The 22,494-nt window shown below is 32.4% G+C and overlaps 1 protein-coding gene across 3 annotated transcripts in view; it reads left to right on the top strand.

Moving 5' to 3' along the window:
* The window catches only part of LOC138141565 (ribosomal protein S6 kinase alpha-5-like), a 54,388-nt gene extending 34,412 nt beyond the window's left edge, over nt 1-19,976 (top strand). For all 3 annotated transcript variants that reach the window (XM_069062306.1, XM_069062305.1, XM_069062304.1), the window contains 6 exons: nt 5,058-5,276; nt 8,329-8,444; nt 12,217-12,414; nt 16,546-16,684; nt 16,737-16,914; nt 16,986-19,976. In XM_069062306.1, the coding sequence (XP_068918407.1) occupies nt 5,058-5,276; nt 8,329-8,444; nt 12,217-12,414; nt 16,546-16,684; nt 16,737-16,914; nt 16,986-18,771 (2,636 nt within the window). In that variant the 3' untranslated portion in view covers nt 18,772-19,976. The remainder of the gene's footprint in view (nt 1-5,057; nt 5,277-8,328; nt 8,445-12,216; nt 12,415-16,545; nt 16,685-16,736; nt 16,915-16,985) is intronic.
* The last annotated feature ends 2,518 nt before the right edge of the window (nt 19,977-22,494 follow it).

Raw genomic sequence — 22,494 nt, 5'->3', positions numbered from 1 at the left:
GACCATTAGAGAAATGTTTTCGTGATACAGAGTAAAATAAATTTGCAATTTATACTTGACCATTAAAATCTGTGTGTCGATCGTATAAAGTGATTTTTAGAAAAAGATTAATTATATCCGAAACATATGCGAGAATTTTTTCCGCTAACTTTGGGACACTATATACAGTCTGTGCATTCTCAAACTCGAACATAGGCAATTAACATTGTATTGAACGTTTTTGCTGATTCCTGCTCGCCAATTGAACTTACAGGTAAGGTAATGGTATCAATAGAAAGATAAAATTATTGCGCTTGAAATGATACTAATAATAAGATTAAAGGTGCTATTTTTATTTTAAAATATCTACTAATTTAAAACTTGGCGATTTTTAAATATGACATGCCATGATTTTCAAATTGGACAGCATTTGTCAAAAAATTTAGTAATTTGTTCGATTAAGTCAGCGAATTTTGGTAAATTACTGTCAAAATTATTTACGGAAAAATGAATAGTTACTCCATACAGATTAAGACAAATTTCTCTTGAAGTAAGTTTATGTAAATCGCGGATACTGAATATCCTCAGGAAGTACAAGTATCATCCCTACAAGACACAGTGTCATCAACAGATTTTTGCTGTTGAAGAAAGTAAGAGTGAAACCTGTTGTGAAATACAGGAGCGTGTTAATGATCGTTGCTTTCTGTCGACAATTTGCTTCACAGACGAATCTACTTTTACACTAAATAACGAACCAAATGTTCAAAACACGTGATATTGGGCTCAAGAAAACCCTCGAGTAAATATTCCTACTAGAACTCGGTCTCCTCAAAAAATTCATATCTGGGCTGGGATTTTTAATAACATTTGAAATAAAGGGAAATTTAAATTCTGCATTGTAATTTTTTCAAAGAATTTATAATAAAAACTGCTTAAACTGTTAATTACTTTAATATCATAATTTCATTCTTTAATATTATTGATGTATCGAAATAATGTTATAATATCTATAAACTGAATGCACAGTGTTAATTGCCTATGTTCGACTTTGAGAGTGGACACCCGGTATGTAGAAACCGTTGGCATTACTAACTCTTTGCTTTGCTCTCCATAATTGGATTCAATTATTTTCCAATAAATTGTTTTTAGCCATCATATCAAAATTTGTACATACCGGGTGTAGAATTGGTTTACGAGACATAGGATTTTACATGTAAAAATAAAGAGTTTCGATTTATTACAGACTTTTCCACATGTAAAAATGGCTTTTTGAAATTTGAACGTCATATTTTTTATATAGGTTAGTTAAGTGTGACAACATAAAATGTCGCTGATATTTTAGAACACCATAATATTGTCTGTTTTATCCTCTGCACGGTGCTCTTCGAAATGCTATAATACTGGGCTACCCTCCGGATCATCTTCTAATTTGGAAAGAATGAGCACTTTCTCGTTTTCGGTTAAATTCGGAATTTGTTTGTCAAAATTGACATTGATCATTTACAAAAAATGTAAGTGCATTTCACACTGTAGAAAATTAGGTGTACTCTTATAATTTTGAAATTAACTGTACACTTCTGTGCAGTAAAATTAAACACAGCAAATATTTTATAGTTTAAATGAGACAACGAAATTCATGGTAAATAGTTATTTGTATATCAAGGATGCGAAATCGTACTTTGGCGAACCGAGAGAAAAATTGTCGTCAAGGCCGCTTTGCGGCCGAGACAAGACAATCTCGAGGTCGTCAAAGGATTTCGTAGCCAAGGTGTACACAACATTTTGTGTGCAACCCGAAAATTTGTAATTATAAAATTAACAAGTAAAATGACCTTCACTGTCAATAAAAATAAAGTCGGGCTACATGTCGCTATGGAAACGACATAAATAAAACAATTCACTTTGAGAAAAATTGCAAAAATGTCCGAGGAAAATTACGATTTTTCAGTTCCGTGTACTCATCCAGAGTTAAAAAAATATTATAAATTGTGCAGTGTCGCATTTGAAACCTGAAAAATCGAAACGGCAATATGAAAAATGTTACAGTGACTTTTAGACTGATGTAACAAGAAGAATGTGAAAACCGTGTCGGATGATGTTGTACTGGCTTACCTATTTATTGGAATTTATTTATTGTGGAAGGTAAATGTTAAGTTCTGTTATGCTAGGTTGTATCATCTGCTCCTTTTTAGGTTATTTTAACCATGGAAATATCAGGAGCCGTGCAAAAACACAAATAAATCAAAATGTCTGTTGATGACATTCAGGAAATGTTACAAGATATTTCTCTTTTTGATCTGTGAAAAATTAACCAAAATCAACCTAATTCACATGTGTATGTTTCATATAGATGATAGATCGATAATGGGGATCTTTCTTATCGACTCCTCAACCTCATGCGGCTGTCTCATTTGAAATTGGCGGAAATTTCAAACCGGATAAAAATTCTGTACTAATAGTGGCCGTTCCTGACACAAAATCAAACTTGAACTGTAACTAATCCAGATTTTGTAAGATTACACCAGAAACATGCAGATAGATATGTTGTAATTGTAATAATAAATAAATATAAAAATGACTTTTACTTTTACGGCCGTCGTCAAGGCAACGGCTGCTAAATTCAATTTCGCGGCCTGTTGTACGCACGCGAGATGCTCATTTCGCGTACGGTTGCACACAAAAACTGTTTATGCAAATCAGTAATTTTTTTTTAGGAATGTCAAAATGGCCTGTCATTTAGACAACAATTCCAAAATGTTTTCAAATGTTAAATGTACAGTGTGGAACAAAATGATTGTCATCTAGTTTGCTTTGGAATTTTTACGCATGTAAACATTCCTGCACTGCTCTACTTTTTTTTGGAGTGCCTAACTATTAGTTCTGTCAAAAAATGTCATCAATCGAATTGACAATTGTTACAATTTACTAAATTGAATTAACAAACGTTGGTGGCCATTTTCAACAATAGCTGTGACTTGCTTTTGTTAGGTCCTTTTCAATTTCAATCTCAACTTTGCATTCATATCATCCTTCGCAATAAATCACATTTGGAATTTGGATATATACATATTTTGATGTTAGGCCTTCTTTTTTGTGTAGAGCGGCATTTCGTATTTTTACAAGGGTAATGCAAAGGTAACTAGATGACCAATCATTTTGTTCCACACTGTATTATACAACTAAAATATTGTGAAAATTAGACTTGTGCTTTATTTTATTGCACAGAAATGTACAACTACTCTGGACCCCAATCAAACGTTATGTCTGTTATGTCAGTGTTCTGCGTATACAGGGTATTTTTTAACTGCCAGTACAAAAAAGAGTGGTAATAGGTGAGGATGAGTACACAAAAAATTATCTAATAAAAGTCTTTTCGTTTTCGAGATAAAAATAAATTAAAATTGTCAGTACGCTGCTGAACTAAAGGTAATTAAAAAAACATAATTGGGGTTGTCAAGCAACAATGATAATTTTGTTGTATTTTTGTTCATAGCATTGTCGGGTTGCTATGGTTTGCGTTTACTATTGTTGTGTTTGTGGCATAGAATGTGCACGGACAGCGTTAGTTGATCCCTTCCGCGTTAGTTAAAAAAAAAAAAATGGTTTTCTGGACTCTTTAGAATCTCCATATGACCCAGTTTTTTTTTTGTACTAGCATTTAAAAAACGTCCTGTATAATATACGTTTACCTAAAGTCCATTCAAAAATCAAAAAACCACTTTAGGTTGGTAAAATTTAAAAAACCCTAGGTAGATATTTTTTCATACTATGTTGGTAACTATAAATTATGACGTTTATTTGATTCAAAATAAAATTCAATTGCTTTGAATTTCGTTCATATTGTTTTATTACCAGCACGTTTCATTTATTTATTGATTCCTATTATTTTTACTTAAACATGCCCAAAAAAACAAGACACTTAAAATAAACATTTAACCTCAAAATTACAAGTCTCACCAAATTTTACACCAGACAGCGTTGCCGATAGTAATTATCGAGGAAAATGCGACGTTGGTCGTTTTTTGATTTTTGAATGGACTTTATGTACAGTTAATTTCAAAATTATGGAGTACACCTAATTTTCTACAGCGTAAAATGCACTTACATTTTTTGTCAAAGATCAATGTCAATTTTGACAAACAAAATGCCTAATCTAAACGAATACGCGAAAGTGGTGGTCATTCTTTCCAAATTAGAAGAAGGGTGGTCGATCCGGAGGGTAGCCCAATATTATAACATCGCGAAGAGCACCGTCTAGAGAGGATAAAACAAACAATATTATGGCTCTAAAATATCAGCGACATAAATCGACTTGATTTTTGAAGTGTACTCGGTAATTTTGAAATTACTCGTAACTGTACGTGTATACCTATTACCCACCTCCAGGTGATATCCAAAAACCAATCACATCACGAGAAAGACGATCAGTGTGCGACATACGTGGTGCATGGTACTCTTTCGATGCGGGACAGGTGATCTGAGGCAGCAGTACGGTCGTGGTCAGTGTTGCGTACGACCTTAGAGGAAGGTCGATACACTCTCGCTCATTACAAAATATATGAATTCATCTCTTACACGAATTGGTTAAAAAACATTTTATCTATCTAATTGAATGTTCACATGTAATCGCTATGATTGATTTCAAAAAGTATATGATTCGAATACCGTTATCCATTATCAAGCCAACGACAATTTGTTTACAAATGCATTGTCTCTTTGCATTTAAAGAAAGAAAAGTAACCATTTTTCATGTAGCGTTTTTTGTTTTTTTGTAAATTTAAATGCCTATAGAAGCATTGTTTTAATAGTAACGTTTTTTTTTTTGTTCGACGAGTCCCTTAAAGGTTCCAAAACGCTTAAAATCTTGAAAATTAGACGTTTCGTTTTGACAAGTTGTGACATTTATCAAAATCCGTTCACACAGGAGAAAATTCTCAAAATCTGACAGTGTCGAACAAAAAAATCAGTTTTAAACTTTTTATAGGGAAAAAATTACAAGGAATAAAAATTCAGCAAAGTAGATAAAATTATTATGCTACCGCTTATCTATTTGTTTGTTTATTTATTTATTATTGCAGCATATGGTAAAGTGTTCCTAGTAAGAAAACGTGGTGGTGCCGACAACAATCGTCTTTATGCCATGAAAGTTCTAAAAAAAGCAACCATTGTACAGAAGAAGAAAACCACCGAACATACCAAGACAGAAAGACAAGTACTAGAAGCCGTCCGAGACAATCCGTTTTTAGTTACATTACATTACGCCTTCCAAACGGATGCCAAATTGCACCTTATTCTTGGTAAGTAAATTAATAAATTAAAATCAGATAACCATTTATTTTCATTGTTCGATGACCGCAATCTGAACGCAATTAACGAGAAATTGAAATACAACCCATTTAAGAAAAGTCCACTCGTAGAGTGTCAGTTAGAGAGAAGCCTTAGTCGATTTAGCGTAGCTTTTTTGTTAATGTGAGCAAAGAGGTTACCTCGGAAATTATTCATTTGACAGTGCCTGTGTTTCATTGGAAGTCGCTTGTGAGTCATTCCACTTACTGGTACGCCTTGCCTAAAGACTTCACATTGAATTCTTTATTCCTTACCAGTGTACTCATATGAAATGCTCGACTAAGTCTAGGTACTTCTAACCTCGGTATCTGCTTTTACTGTTCCCTGGGAGAATCGTATTTTTAATATTATTTTAATCGTTGCATCGATATCATGCTAATTTATAGGTCTCAGCATAAACTATACAGAATGTTACATTCAATTAATTCATAATTGTGTTCTTATAATTGGTAAACAATGCAAAGAATGCCGAGTAAACAGTTTGTCAACCTAAATAACTTAGTATAAATCACTTGTACTATTTTTCATGACCTAATTATTTTAAAAATACAGATGCACCATGTTGAGCGCTTTTGGCATTATGTTAAAATGCTCTATAAAAAATTAACATTTTTAAGAACTAGGTAGGTGTATATTTTCCTTCCATATATGTATTGTAGTCTGGAAATATGAAATTGCCGATTTAAAATTTCACCAAGTCAGTTCATTAGCCAATTCTCGGTTTACCATCTTTAACTACAAAAATAGCAGCAAACACAAGGTCAAACTGACTTGTAGGTAAATGAACTAGTTTTGATGTTTAAAAGTATAAATGGATTTTTGCCAAAAAGATTTTTCATTTCACCGTACAAAGAAGTTGTCGCTGCCTAACAATTACCTTTACAAGATACCTCAATTTAAATTATTAGTAAAGATTTTATTGCTGTTTGTGAACGTTATATTTGTTACATCTAGTAATTACTGTTAACATACGACAATAGAGGGACACGTGTTGGTATACAGTCGCTAAATGAGCAATTCCAAGGTAAAATCACAAAGTTAAGCAAGCAAACAGTAATATTGAGTGAAAGTGAGATAAACACTTTCATATTTTATACACTTTCTCTTTTCTTAAGCAATAGTTAATAATTTTTGAATAAAAAGAACAACACAATGTATATGTAGTATATTGAATGTTTAAATATGGCACACCGAAGACAATTGTGAACATGGAAATTCGCTGATATAAAAAAAACATTTTAAATGCTTACTATGTGAATGTATTTAAAAAGTATCCTGGAAGATATATCAACAAATATTATTTCTCAAATTTAAAACACATCGAGCCATACAATAAATTAAACAAAATTTAGTGAATGTTTGACTACCTACTTAAACCGTTTACATAATTATAAATAATAAGCGATAATAATGTAAATTAATTTTGCCCTGTAAACTTCGGCATACATAGTTCCATATTTGATCATAATGAATGAGTAAATCTGGTATCAATTTCGAAATATAAAATTAAATTACACAACGAAGAAAGTTTCAAAAAAGGCTTGCTTTTGAATCTGCAAACTGCTGCAGCAGTATGCTGTCAAAATGTTCTAACATTGATATTTAAACACTTGTTTTCTCTTGTTCACCAGGTACTACCTATACAACTTCTGAAGTACATTTTTTATATTACGTGGATCTGCATGTTGTAAGACTGTCAAAATAAAAGCGCTATATGCAAAAAAGTAACCACATAATTGGTTTAATTAAACAATGGGAATAACACTAAAGCGGAATGGAACTTGAACCATGCTATTAACTTGCTTTTTGTAATTTCCCCATTGCACAGGGATTTAATGTCTCCAGGAATGGAGAGAGGAGAAAGTAGCTATTGGAAAAAAAAGAGAGATATATGTATAGATCTTCATGCGCTTCTCGCCCTCACCGGCCACATTAAATGTGTCAAGCTGCAATGAAGTAAAAACCCCAAAAAAGTTTCAAAAATGTGCCAATTTGTCACACCCTTTGGCTCTTTAACTTTTTTATGTTCCTGTTATTGAATTTGCTTACAGATTATCTAGAATGGTTTTTCTTTGCGGTGTCCTATGGTTTTTCTTTTAGGACTAAGAACTTGTATACTTGATTCAGAATCCACATGACGGTTGTGAATGGCATCACCAACAACACTGTTTGTTTTGTCTCTCACTTGAGTATAAACTTTTCCAGAACATTCTCTTTTTAGACGTCGCCATCTGATTTTCCCGTCTTTTACAATGTGAGGTTACCAGTTTACAACGAGCAAGAATTTGCCGTTTTTAGTCAACATATCCGTGACGTATATTTTAGAAGTATCATTAAGAAAATTAAGCAAAGATCTGGCCACATTATTTTCAACTTTCAAAGAGTCTGTAAATGTTTTTGCAAAAATAGTAATTATGAAGTTAACCCCCTCAACCAGTCTACCAAGAATTCCTTGAATGTATAGTACACCGATGGTGGAAGCCGACCACATGGTTAAAACAGATTAGGAACCGCCGGGGGCTTCGCGTTTCCTATCTACCCATTCCATTGTAATGTATTTTAAAGAAAAATGAGAAAAAATTACTTAGTATATAACAGACAACCGCTAGCTCTTTACTGATAAATTGAATTGTATAGTTTTATAGCTCGGCCCTTCAGAGTCATATAAAAACCCTGTAAACCAATGTCACCCAGCAGAAAATACAGAATGCGTGGTATCGAACCGAATTGATTAGCATCGCAAGTTGTGTTTTTTTTTTTTTTTTTTGTAAAAGTCATATTCATATCTGTAACATTATAATTTAGTTGTGAACTACGTTTGCAAATAAATAGCGGCATAAGAAAAAATATTTTTATTGTAACATGTTTAATTTGCTGCGTCATGTATTTTTACTGAAATATATTAACTTGTTTTGTAAATCCCCATGAGATACACATGTTTATTTCAAAAATTGTTTGTGTAGTTTTCTCAAAACTTTGTTAAAAACATGGATTCTTTTTCAGACTATGTTGCTGGTGGAGAGTTATTTACACATTTGTACCAAAGAGAGCATTTTACTGAAGATGAAGTTCGCATTTATATTGGAGAAATTATTTTGGCATTGGAACGCCTTCACAGCGTAAGTTTTGATAATTATTTATTTGAATGGTCTATTGTTATATACATATTGTATATTTGTTATATACAGATTAGCCTGATAATTGTCGAAAACAGAATCTAAGTTTTTCTGCAAATCATGGGTAATAACCATCATGTTTGAAGCGACTTATTTAAATTTGACTGAACTGCAAGTGGTTTATAAATAGAACGTCCTTCACAATAAAAGTAATACGGCAATCAAAGGTTACTCACAAATAGAACAAAACGTTTTGGGCAATAATACAATTTATTAATTTATTTAGTTTATAAACTTCGCTTAGGTACCACGAATTTGTTTGTTGGTCAGACACTTTTTTCATTCTATAAAAACAAAGAAAACAAAGGAATATTTGTTCACATGTGAACTTTGAACACTTCGGGAATTTACAATAACGACGAACATTGATTGTTATTTACTTTATCCTTCAGTTTGTCTGCTTTAGTAAATTTAATAAACTGAATTTTTACTCAACCTATTGGTTGAAACTTATCATTAATTCACTATTTTGTTCGAACTCTCTCATAATAGATTATTCCATGAATTCACTGAAGTAATGGTAGGCTAATTAATTTATTGTCTTCGAGGGTTAATATTTCCAATAAATAAGGGGCCACAATCGTTCAATAACTAATGAAGTTCATTTAGTTCTAGCGTATTTTACATTTACTTGCCTTCTTTTTGTTATCAGTTGCGCGTTAAATGAGACCTTTAGGAGAAAATACCAAACTGATACGACAACGGTAAACAGAACATGTTGTTCGTTCTTATAATTCCACAAACCAAGGCCGTCTTATAAATTCCCTAACTTCAGTGGAATTTCTTGGTGAAGATTTCTTCTAAATAACTGCGAACTGTTTAATTGTCAAAACATTCAAACAGTGAAATCGGACTTTCACTGTGAAATTTGTTTTTACAATTTTATTTAACAAGAAGTAATACCTTAACATAACTATTGACGTGAATAAATGAATCGATTTAACAATTTAGTTATTACTTTTATTCTTATGAGGTGAAATTTAAATTTCCCATAAAATGAAAATAAGAAAAAAATCAATCGGTGAAATAATTACATGATTATTTTGTACTTACATACTTGCCGCATTCAACTTCCGTATTAGACAAAAAAGCTAGTCATAGAACGAATGAATTGAAAAAATTGCTACATGTGAGAGGAAAACAAGAACATATGGATGTGTCTAATTTCACATTTAGAGTTATTTTTACATGACTGGTGAAGACTTAAAAAAATCGAAACAAATTACAGTTATCTTCATATCAGATTGTTGCCAAATTTTCATTTCAACCATTGACAAGCACTTGACAGTGGTAATTCATGCTCTAGTGCAATTATCGATTGCACCAATGCATTAATTATCTCAGAAGTTTGTTTTTTTTTTCACTATTGCTTTGTTATTAAATTACACGCCGCAAGTTTCAACCCCTACTGCGATGAACCAACTCGTGGAGCTGAGTTCAGTTGAGTTGAGTTTTACATCCATAAGGTTTACATAAGAACTCTTGTAGTTGGATAAATAACTATTAAATGTACTTAACCGTTGTGTGATATGAAAACTGCATTTGAAACTACTCATTTTCCTTAAATCAACGTTAGGAAACATCTTGGTTTTGGATGAATATGGATCTTAAAAGTTTAGTCCGACACCTTATGTTCTTTAGTAGTACTATGGCGGCCAAAAAATTTTAGCCGTCAATTTGTCATTTCAAAAAAAAAATTTGTAAGCCATACTTTATTGTCATTATGACTACCGTCTTGATTATGATTGGTATTTTTTGGGTGGTAAATTTCAAAACTCGAAATTATTTTGTCATTTTCTACTACACAGACGTTTACCTCAGGTTGTCTATGTACGACTGCTCCAATTGTGTTCATTAATGTCTGATTTTTGGAATATCAGCTTTAAGCAGTTTAAATTGATTGGCAGAATAACAACATGCATGTCAAAATGACAAAAATCGAAAGTGGGGTTACAGTTCCGTCAAAATAGTGACGGCTACAATTTTTTGGCCGCCATAGTACATAACACCTATATCCTCAGTTGAGAACAACTATTTCACATAAAAATATATGAAAAGCAAAAACGCACAAAATCAGGAAACGCACAGTACGTATTAATTTTTGAAAAAAAATGCAAAAACACGTCAAACACCTACAGCTGAATTCAGAAAAAACGGGAAATACAATACAATTTTTCCTAATGTAAATTTGGTTTTAAATATTTGTCAATTAACTGTCTACTTGCAGTACCTATTACATAAATCATTTTTAAAAATGTCATTGAATTATTTATTTATAAACTGACATACCGTCAAATAATGCTAACCTATTTCTAAAAGCCATTTTCAAACCATGACAAAAGTGAAAAAAATGTGTCATTTTTTTGACATTTCCCGATTTTTTTGAATTCAGATGTATGTGTGTATGTGTATACATATTATACCTGTTTGGTTTTTAGTGCTTCCTATTATTTATTGTAATTCACAAAAACAAAGCAACTCATATTTAAAAAAAAACCTTAAAAATTTTGCTGGTTGCTCCTTGCCTGAATGTGAATTTTCTTGTTTCTTTCTGCGTTAATTAATTTGTCAACGGCAGTTCTAATTGTTTTTCAAAAAATGTTTTTCTTCCCTAGTAGAGGTAGTTTGTATGCTAATGATTAGAAATGAAGAAATTAGTAAAATCATGTCGTTGACCTCATAATTACAGACTAAGTATATCACTTAGTAGTCCGACACGTGTTCTGCGTTCTACCATGAGATGAAATAAACATTCCTAAATGTACTTAAATGTCGCTTTACAGCTTTACTGTACTTTTTAACGTGCCAAGGGGTAAAATATTTTCTGTTACTATTAAGCCTGCCAGATAATATACTTAAACATCAAAATCTGGGATATTATGCCACAGAAATTGATAATTAGCAAAAATATAATACTGTGACATTTAAAAAAGAAAGTCAGTTATTATGTAAACATAAATTAAAACAGTAAGTTAAGTAAGGAGAATTTTTGATATATGTACATACATACTTATATTATTCAGAACGAATTATACGCATAGTAGCTTTATTGATTCCATTTTTTGAAAACATTCTGTAGATATTGTATTAGTACTCACTAGAGGTACTTGGGTCAGTTAGGCTACAGCTGTTATCTACGAAACATTTTAACGCATCGTTACATAAAAGTCAAAGTCGCTTGGTTACCTGTTAAATTGGTTGTAACACCTGGTCGTCTAGTAATAACTCGCCACACTTTTTATCAAGTTACACTTTAAAGAATCTACCAAGTTTTTGTTAAAGATTATTATTAAATCTCTTGTCTCCTGTCGCATTTAAAATTCACATTGGGAAGTAAACAATATGTAAATTAAATGCAACATAATAGAACAGTAAAACTGCTGTGGCATACAAACATTATGTTATACAACATCATATCGTGTGTTCATTTAAATTTATCCTCAAAGTTGGCGTTGGAGAGTCGATTGAGAACGCACCACTCGTGTAAAAGCGTAATATTTAAACAGCTGATCCGTGATCCTTTATTCGTATAGTGCGTTCACAATCGAGTCTTCAACGCCTACTTTGAGGATAAATTTAAATGAACGCACGATATAACCAATGTTTTGTTATAATTGTTTGTTTCTGAAGTAAGCTAATGAAAATGAATAATTATTAATGTAAAAAAATATTTCAGGAGAGGAGTGTGTTTGAAATGTTTTTTTGTATGTTACAGTTGGGAATTATTTACAGAGATATCAAGCTGGAAAATATTTTAGTAGATGATTCTGGGCATATAGTCCTTACAGACTTTGGACTGAGCAAAGAACTACCAAGGGAAGGAGACAGTGATCAACGAGCCTATTCGTTTTGTGGCACAATTGAATACATGGCGCCGGAAGTTGTCAAAGGAGGAACTCAAGGACACGATATCGTGAGTTAATTCTCCACAATATGTTTTCTATATAAAATACGTCCGATAGGAGTTTCATTTTTGACTGACGACTTTCTGAACGATCGATTATTCCTAATTAACATAAGTAAATTGTCATAAACTGGGCCAGTATCTGCTTTTTTGTTACTTCTTAACGTATCCGTTGTAGGAATCTGCATGCGTGACTGAACCTATCCTCTACTAGGCCCTAGGGTAAAGTTGACCCACTTCAGTAGTCAATAAAAACTAGGTTAAATTTTAGTTTTAGATTCAGCTCCCGATAGCATGCTATCAGTCTCGGTCAATATCACTCTCACTAGCTGTACAATATTTATTTCCCTTGTTTAAATCCGCTTATTGATTACCCTCGTAATGCTAGTTCTATGCAATAGTGGTAGTACATGATCCAAAATTGAACATTGACCTCTGCATGGCCTATACGTCAGAAACACGTGTTATACAGCAATTCAGATCGTGCAGTTAAAAGTTAACAAGTCACGTGCACATTTTACGTACTCTCATTTTTTAGAGAACAAAGTGTACTAAGCACTCGGAGCTTTTTTGCTTTATAAATGAACTTCACCGGGTAAACAGATGTTCTTTCGCTTCACACGGCGGCGGTGGTGCTAACTTCGTTTCATCGTATATTTATTGAAGATACAATTTGCCACAGAAATTTGAAATTCATTTTACAGTTTTAATTAATAGTTATCTATTTAATTTAACAAAAATGGACTACTAAGAACCCATATGAACAAGTCGGTTACCTACAAACCTAGTTAGATAATGTCAACATTTAGAGGTGCAGTTTACAAGTAAATTCATATTCCAGAAGATTAACAAATATGAATGATCAATAATTGTAACTTATTTAAATACCCGGAACTCAAATTACCGTTAGGCGTCTCAATAAGAGCCACACAAATACATTAAAGTTTCTTACAATTAGTTAGAACTGATCTGTTATGAGGATGGCATTGTCGATTTTTATTTATTTTACAGAATGTTTTATTAGTGTTTCATAATAAGTAACTGAACAGTCTTCAACATTAAAGCTAGGTGTATATGTAATACATTGGTATTCAACGAAATAAAAACTTGCCTATAACTTTGATGGTTACTACACGGATCTAAAGTAACGACATCGATTTCAGTATATTTCTGGCATAAGATAATTTTAAGAACGTCGCAGTCACAATTCCATCCTAATTTTTTTAAATATTGTAAACATACTCGCAACTTACATAATATTATGATGCGAGTTGTGTTTCTTTGTCATATGTACATAAATAATCCGGTGTTCATCAATATTGTTATCTTATTTTTTTTTAATTCAACGGGAAACTTTAGGCGATGCTGTGAAATATTGAAGAAACTTAATCTAAAGTATGTAGCAGTGTGCAAGGAAGCTTATAATCTGTCTATATAGGTGCTTCAGCATTTTAGTATAATAATATAGAAATACATATATGTACCATTTTACCAATTAATAATTTCCCAAGAAGTACTGTTAATGTGCGCCGATTCTGCTACGACTTGATTAATTACTCAATAAGATACTATTAATTTGTGGTAAATCGTAGGTCGTCTTAAGGAATATTTAAATTTTAACGTTGTCCCTTCTTTTTGCTGATAAATTAATGTTTAGAATATGTCTATTGACGTCTAAGCAACCAGTAAGCATTGTTTCATTTCCTAAGCTTCTTTGCTGAGCTTCTATTAACGTAAAGACAATCAACTATGTCTTTACTTCTGGAGAGAACGTACTGTATCAGCTAAAACAAAAATTGAAAATCATTTTCCGATAATTTCAACAGTGCATTTTAATTTCAAGATGTCCATAATTATCATGCGTGTATGTGTTCGTACTTGCTGCCCTAGAAGTAAGTAGCAAGGATTGTAACAATTTGCTTTTAAATTATACATCAGTGAATACATAAATTAATGAGTGCTCTAAGCCTACGGCTAGACTGCTCGTGTGAGAAACGAGAGTAAATTCACTGTGTCTTTAAAGTGTTACGACAGTTACGCGTAAAATTCTTTCCATAACTCTTGACTGTTCGTTGTGTCGAAGCAGGTTCAGGAAGTGAGCAAAAGAACAGTTACTGAAGAACGTGGGATCACACTCAGAATTTTTAATTGTAATAAAATTTGCTTTTACACGCTTTCATTATAGAAAACCCCGCTTGTCCAACGGTTGCTTCACTGATACGACTGCTTGGATTTGTGACGCTTTTTAGGACCTTATCGTAAGATCTCAATATGGCGAAATTTATTTAAAAAATTAAAATGTTCGTTGTGAGAAATGCCCATTTTTGAATATTTTCGATAGTGTCCTCCTATAGAATTATTCACCAATTTCAAAATATGTACTACAACAACTTACAACTAGTCGCGCAATGTAAATATTGTTAAATAGCATATCCTACTTTCACTGCTAACAGTGTTCAGTCTTCCTTCTCCGTCCGACATTTCTCAAGTGACCGTTTCTATCGTCGTCCCAGTTGGTTGGCTTCGAATCTGACCCACTTCTGTCGATATACAGTGTACGTACCGTCCGGAATCAGCTGAATTTTTTGATCATTTCAGTTAACTGTTCATTCCGCTGTACAGTTAGGTAGTATGCTTCGTAGCGCGCTGATTACACCTATATGCAAAACGTCCTAGTCACTTGCACACGCGAATGTCAATCCCAAGGATCGAAGAAAATGTTTATTTACAGTTCAGCGATAAATAGAAAGCACGGACAAAAATAATTTGCGCCACATGCCAGAGGTCTGTTGTGCTAAAAATAAATTTGCTTAATGGAATCTAACTGATCAAACTATTGTCTATAGAACATTCGACACACCACAAAACCATTGATACATTGATTATTTTTGTACTCACGTCTATGGTACTGTGTTAGAAATATTAAAAGTAAAAAATTGCTTGAGCATGTACAAGGTGTACATATCACATCACATTAAATTCAAATAAATTGTTACATTAATCATGAACTACTTTACAAACGTGTAAACAAGAGAGAAAGAGCACATTTTATTATTAGAAAGTCCTTGATGTGTATTGAGTTATGCAATACAGGAACCATTACTACATTTATTACATTAAAGTAAAAAGTGTCCTTTCAGTATATAATGTTGCCGCAAGTTACCTGCGTACATTTTTGAAGTGGTTTCAGAACTAAAAAGAAATCAAGGAAAAATCGTTTAATCATTTAAAACTGTGGTGATATTTAACTATTACTGAAAATTTGTGTGCTACCATGAAATACAAATGTGCAAAACATTTGCAATCCTGCCTCAATCTGGGTCAGAAAAGTGTGTCAGCAATTGATCGCGCCCGAACCATATTGTACGCAATGTTTATTGTACCTTACATATTACGACATACTGAACACAATGAAATTATTTAACAATCTTTGTATTAATCTATTATTAATTTTGTTACTCGTATATGTTAAAGAGTCACACTATTTTAGGAAAATGTTTAAAAACCATAAAACACGACCGTGGCATGACCGCCAATTTTTCTTTTAACATATGTCCTATATTATTTAATAATAGATACAATTAGTAAGCGTTTTATCAAAGTGTGGATGCAATAAAGTGTACTTGTATATCAGGTACATGTAATAAATTTTTAGCTTTTAATTTCATTAATTCACTTCAATATCGACTACAACATGAGACATACCTGCTTAAAATATTAACGCAATTCAACTTTACAGATATGTGCTTAACTTAAGCATTCAGTGGTATGAAAATATGTATTACATATATTTTTTTCTATCGAGTTTTAAATTAACGTTTCAAGTAAATTTGTAAGGTATCCACAAAATTTAATTGAGACAATGATGTAACCTATTTTAACTTTTAGATTCATTATTAAACGGCATTTATAGCATCAGATTAAGTTTTGCAAATTTTAGTAGGTACAGTGATAAGTATAATAGCCACAACCAAAAAACTCGCAAAATAACAAAAAATTTAACTATCATCAATATCTGTTTTTTGTTGAAAGTGTTTTATTTTTACTGTGTCCCGTATAATTGAATATTAATACGTATGTATTTTTCATTCTTTTAAATTATAAATGTGATAAATGGTAATATTTGTTTGTTATTTAAAGGCCGTTGACTGGTGGTCTGTAGGTGTACTTACTTACGAATTACTAACTGGAGCTTCTCCTTTTACTGTGGAGGGTGAAAAGAACACTCAACAAGAAATTTCCCGACGAATCTTAAAAACAACTCCACCCATACCTGATTGTAAGACTTCATTATTCATAATTATGTTGAGTTATTGAGATTTTTCTTTTAGCATTGGGAAAAGATGTAGCTGACTTTATAAGTAAATTGTTGGTAAAAGATCCTAGAAAAAGATTGGGCGGTGGAGAAGGAGATGCCACAGAACTGAAAAAACATCCTTTCTTCAAAAGTTTAGATTGGAACAAATTATCTCAAAAGGAAATACCTGCTCCTTTTAAACCCACAATTAGGTAGGTATATTACGATGCTCAATACGTAACATTTTATAGAATTGTTGTGAAATATTTTAATTCAATTTCAGAAATGAACTGGATGTGTCCAATTTTAGTGAAGAATTCACGCAAATGCCTCCGACAGATTCACCAGCTGTGGTACCACCTAATTACGATAAAATATTTAAAGGATACTCGTATGTCGCTCCTTCTGTCTTATTTACGAAAAATGTAATATCCGATGAAATACTGAAACCGGCCAAACAGCACGATAGTACAAAGTTGATCAATTGTAAGATTAACAATTCACAGTTCTTCCAAACATACGACATCGACTTAAATGAACCAATATTAGGTGACGGGACATTTTCAGTATGCCGAAGGTGTGTTAATTTACAGACTGGTAGAGAATATGCAGTTAAAATTGTGAGTCGCAAAAAGGATTGTTCTCAAGAAATTAACCTTCTGAGAGCCTGTCAAGGGCACGCTAATGTTGTGAGTCTATATGATGTAAAACAAGATGAAGCACACACATATCTTGTCTTGGAATATTTAAAAGGGGGTGAGCTATTCGAACGTATACGTAAAAAATCGAAATTCACGGAATCTGAAGCTTCTGGAATCTTACGCAAACTTGTATCGGCTGTGAGTTTCATGCATTCGCGTGGTGTAGTTCATAGAGATTTGAAGCCTGAGAATCTTGTATTTACATCAGAGGAAGAAGATGCAGAGATAAAAGTCATAGATTTCGGTTTTGCAAGATTAAAACAAGAAAAAGAAGCACTTCACACTCCATGTTTTACCTTACATTACGCAGCTCCAGAAGTATTGAAGGGTGATCCAGAAGGGTACGATGAAAACTGTGATCTTTGGAGTTTAGGTGTCATTTTGTATACGATGTTATGTGGAAAAGCACCCTTCCATGCCAGGTCGCGAGATGAGAATGTTTCGTCGATTATGGAACGAATTAAAGAGGGCGATTTTAATTTTAATTCTACAGCATGGAGTGGAGTTAGCAACGAAGCCAAATCAGTAGTAAGGGGCTTGCTTACTGTTAACCCTAGTCAAAGATTACGTATGAGCCAATTAGAAACGAATTCTTGGGTTCAGGGTAATCAAAACTTTATATCAACTCCCCTCATGACTCCAGATGTGTTATTAGAAACTTCCGCAGAAAAAAGTCTACAAACCACATTTAGCGCTTTCCATAAAGCTCAACGAGAAGGCTTCAGGCTCCAGGATGTGTTTAGCGCAAAACTAGCACAAAGACGAAGAATGAAGAAAAGCTCGTCTGATAATAACAGCACTTCTTCGTCCAGTTTTACAAGCGAAGGCTCTCTAAAAAGTGGACCAAAACTGTCTCTTGACATCAAAAAGACTGATGACTCTAAAGAAACAAAAGTCAATTCATCAGAGCTTGGAGATAACAACATCTTCAAATTTGGTGAAAACAGGGTTACTGAATTTTTGGAGACGATGAGTTCGAACCCGTTGGATCCGGAAACGGGTTCACCTTCAAGTTCTGTGAATGTTAGGGCATCAAATTCCAGTTCAAAATGTGATGTCCTTAGGGAGTCGACAAGTTCCAGTGGTATTGTCATGTCTGATAAAAATTCGATAGATATAAAAGTAGTTAAACGAAGACAGAAGAAGGTGTATGTACAAACCAGAAGAAGTGAACGAATAAGGAGAAGACAAAGACAAGAAATCGATCTAGATCCTGTTCATTTAGTTTCGTTATCAAAAAATACTAGGAAAAGAAAAATTGACGGAAGTGAAGCTAGTATAGAATCAGCAGCTTCTACAAGTAAGAGAAAAAAGGCTACAATTTTAACTACTGATAGGAAAACAAATAGAAATAAAATCAGTCGATAGGTTGTTATAAAAACTGTATATCATTTTAGTTCTATTAGTAATGTGATCTTTTGAAAGACATTATCAGTGGCCCCAAAATTAGCGTTTTTTCTTTGAAAGTAATTTTTTTTAAAGATTAGTTTGTGTTGTACATAGTAAAATGATTTTGCAATAATTGTAGAAAAACGCGTTTTTGGGCCCCTGCTATTGTGATTGTGATAAAAGGTTTACCTTAAAGATGCTGATAAATTTTATTTGATGATCACATTTACTTTAAGTTCCATTTAGATAAATAATCATTATCATTAAGTGCACTTCTTAGGCTGAATCTTTAATTCATTAAAATACCAAAAATATGTAAATAAAATATATTAGACTTTTTGTAAAGTATAATGTTTTTCTCTGTGTAATGATTTTATACAAGTCTCAATATTTAAAGAAATCTATTCTATAGAGGGTTGCAATTAAATAATTAACAAATCTTACTTACACTGTTGCTATATTAATGTTTTGGAAAACAGAATGACTTAAAAGAAATGTTAATTATTATGTACAGTTTTATATTCTCAAAAGTGTTTTTAAATATTTTATAACATTTTCCATTCTATTGTATCAATTTTTCTTACCTTGTAGTTAAATTATGTATTTTTTTTTTACTTTATTCAAGAGATTTTCCTCTCCTTTCGCTAAAATAATTTTTAATACACTTTGTGTTTGATGTTGATGTCCTTTTAATCATTATTTATTTTCATTCTATTTATTCCTCCTGTTACCTAATAAGAAAATCACTTGTTTAAAGTTTACTGTTATTGTTATATAGATTGTGTAATACTTCAAGCTGAAAGGATGATCATAAAATGTGTTTTTAGCATTCAATTACCTGGTCTATATTTAGTCAATATTGTTAGTCGTTATGGGTTACAAGATTTAGTTGATCCAATTAATTATTTATATTTTTGCACTCAGGTACAGTTCTTTATTATTACAAATCACTAATGTAGTATTTTCATTATTTATAGAATTTAAAGTATTTGTTTGAATTTTCTAAATATTTTCATCTGCATAGGTACATATGTAAAGCAAAGTATATATTCATATGAAATGATGGAGACCAAGTGGACAGTGCCTTTCCTCTTCTTCTAAGAGGCTGTCATGCTTGAAGGCAAAATTAATATTACTGTAACATGCCTTAATTATGTTAGTATTAAAATATTTTGATTCTTTAAGATGTAGTTTTATTTAGCAAATGATCCACCAGATGCTGCATGTCTGAAAACTCTTAAAACATGTGGCAACAAGTAATTACATGAAAGTTGTATAAATATAGTAAACCGTTATTAAAAACCTACGATGAATTATTAAGAAAAAGTGCTGTGTAAGTTTTATCAATTGTATACGACAGGACGTTTGCAATGAAAACGTTAGTAAATTATTCTCAAAGAGGACGATGTTACCGAAATAGACAACTAATCACACGATTGTGTAATTTTATGAAAAATAATTTATATTTGAAGTCTAAGCTACAGAGAAACTGTAAATCATAGAACACGTTATCTGAAGAGCGATATGTACCGGGTGATAATATAATGTTTCTTAGTCTGTATGAAATTGCCAGTTACAATACAAAGTTTAATCATACTACTATACAGGGTCTCCCAGAACTGGCGGACCAAAATAACACGGTGAAATCATTATCTTCTGGCAATAATAGGAAAAATATTTTAAAAAATCCATCCTCATTGGATTTTAAAATAAGAACGTTTTTAATTGACCAATCGCGTGTAGATATAAAATTACCTTAAAAAATTATATTGGTAACTATCGAAACAAATTTGATTGTTGCAAAGACATAATAATTGAATATTATGTCATAATAAATTATTTCCGACAAGTCATTAAAAACGCGTAATGTTTACCGCTTCATAATATTTTGATATGCTTGTCTTATATGGACAGTGTGATGAGAGTGCCACAGTTGCCCCTCAGGAGTACGCAGTTCGTTTTCCCAATAGGGAACATCCTAGCAGAAATACTATAACCTAAAAACGTCCGTCATTGCACAAACAATGCGGATACCCAACAATGCATATGCATCATTTGAAATGTATCCATAGTTACAAATAAAGCAGGAAAACTAATTAATAGGTAACTTAACATCAACAACAGCATTGGTCAGTTTAAATTGCTTCTTTCCTAATCACTATTTAAGATAGATGTTTTTAACATTTTTCCTATTATTCCCAGAAGATGATGAATTCACTGTATTATTTTGGTCCGCCAGTTCTGGGAGACCCTGTATAAAATACATATTTAAAAAAAAGATGTACCTATATAATTATAAAATTATATGCCTGAAAGTGCGCTGGGCTAGTTACTCAACCACACTAATTGGCTAAGAAACGCGAAAGCGCCCTATACTCCATTAGGAGTAAAAGGGCATAGAGAGATGTAACTAAAAACAAGAGGTAGCGGTAAATTAAAATAAAAAAAAGACGTCACAAATAATTAAAACCAAATCAACCATCAAGTTTTTACCTGTTCGATCGATGTTCTTTGTACCCTAGTTATTTGATTGCTTTTCTTTGTCTGTTTCCAAACATTTTTAAACATTGTGTGATCAAAATTACGACAGGGAGGTACAATTTATTATTGTCGCTCTAGCAATTACTTCAGTAGTCGTTTCAGCACTTGACCTTTCAAATACCTATTATAAAATGCAGTGATGTCAGATCAGAAGAACGTAATGGAAACAAAGGATACTTATGGCAATAACATCAAGTTGATTAATAAACGATTCTAAACTCTCATGCCTATATGTATCTTTCTCCAACGATCATATTGTTAAAAAAGATTGCCCAATTCATATATTCGCTTACATGTCTTGATAAAAACGTGTGGTTTTTCAAGGCTAGATTCTAAAATTTTGTGAATTCACATTCACATCGCCAGATACAGTGAGTTTTTTTTACTTACTCTCGAGTACCGTATTTGATTTTGTTCGATACCAGACATAACTCCTTAGAAAATGAGTCTGTAACTTTATATTCAAAATTTTAAATAAAATTAAAACAAAATAAATAAATCACATTTTCGGAGAGATCTGTTGCTATGGAAAAAAATAAAATACAAAAAACAAACAAAGTTTTGCAAAGTCAATAAAGTGATTGTGCACACCACGTTGTGGAAATGGATGACGAAGAATTCTGTGTTCCTGATGACGTCCTGGAAGAGGCAAGTGCCGCGAAGTACCAAATGGTGCCTACGAAATCAAAATTACGATACCAGAAAGAATTGGAAATATTTACACAATGGCAGACCGAGATCAAGGGAAAAGACGAAAGCAGCATCAGCGCGGTTATTCAATGTTGAAGAGTACACTGTTTGTATTTCAAAACGTTTATATCTCCAGGTATCCAGGTAAGAGGTTTTTTAAATAAGCTATTAGTTGTTTTAATATAATAAATTGTACAGGTTCAACAGTCTCACCTCCTTTTTGAAAACAAAATGTAGAAACTATCAGCCGAAAAAAGCTACAACTTCTTCAAGAAACGATGTTTGCAAGTTTTTACTGGAAGCGGCGGACCAAGAGTGGATCCTTCAGAAAGTTGTACTGATGATGGATGATGGGCATATTCGGTGGCCGTCGTGATTAATTATGTAAAGTGATGAATTGTTATACAGTGAGTTTTTTTTAAGACTGGCCATAGGGTTTTACAAGCTACATTTTTCAACCCTTTAATAAAA

Source organism: Tenebrio molitor, chromosome 1 (assembly GCF_963966145.1).
Source record: "Tenebrio molitor chromosome 1, icTenMoli1.1, whole genome shotgun sequence".
NCBI lineage: Eukaryota > Metazoa > Arthropoda > Insecta > Coleoptera > Tenebrionidae > Tenebrio > Tenebrio molitor.
This window is presented reverse-complemented; position numbering and strand designations above follow the sequence as displayed.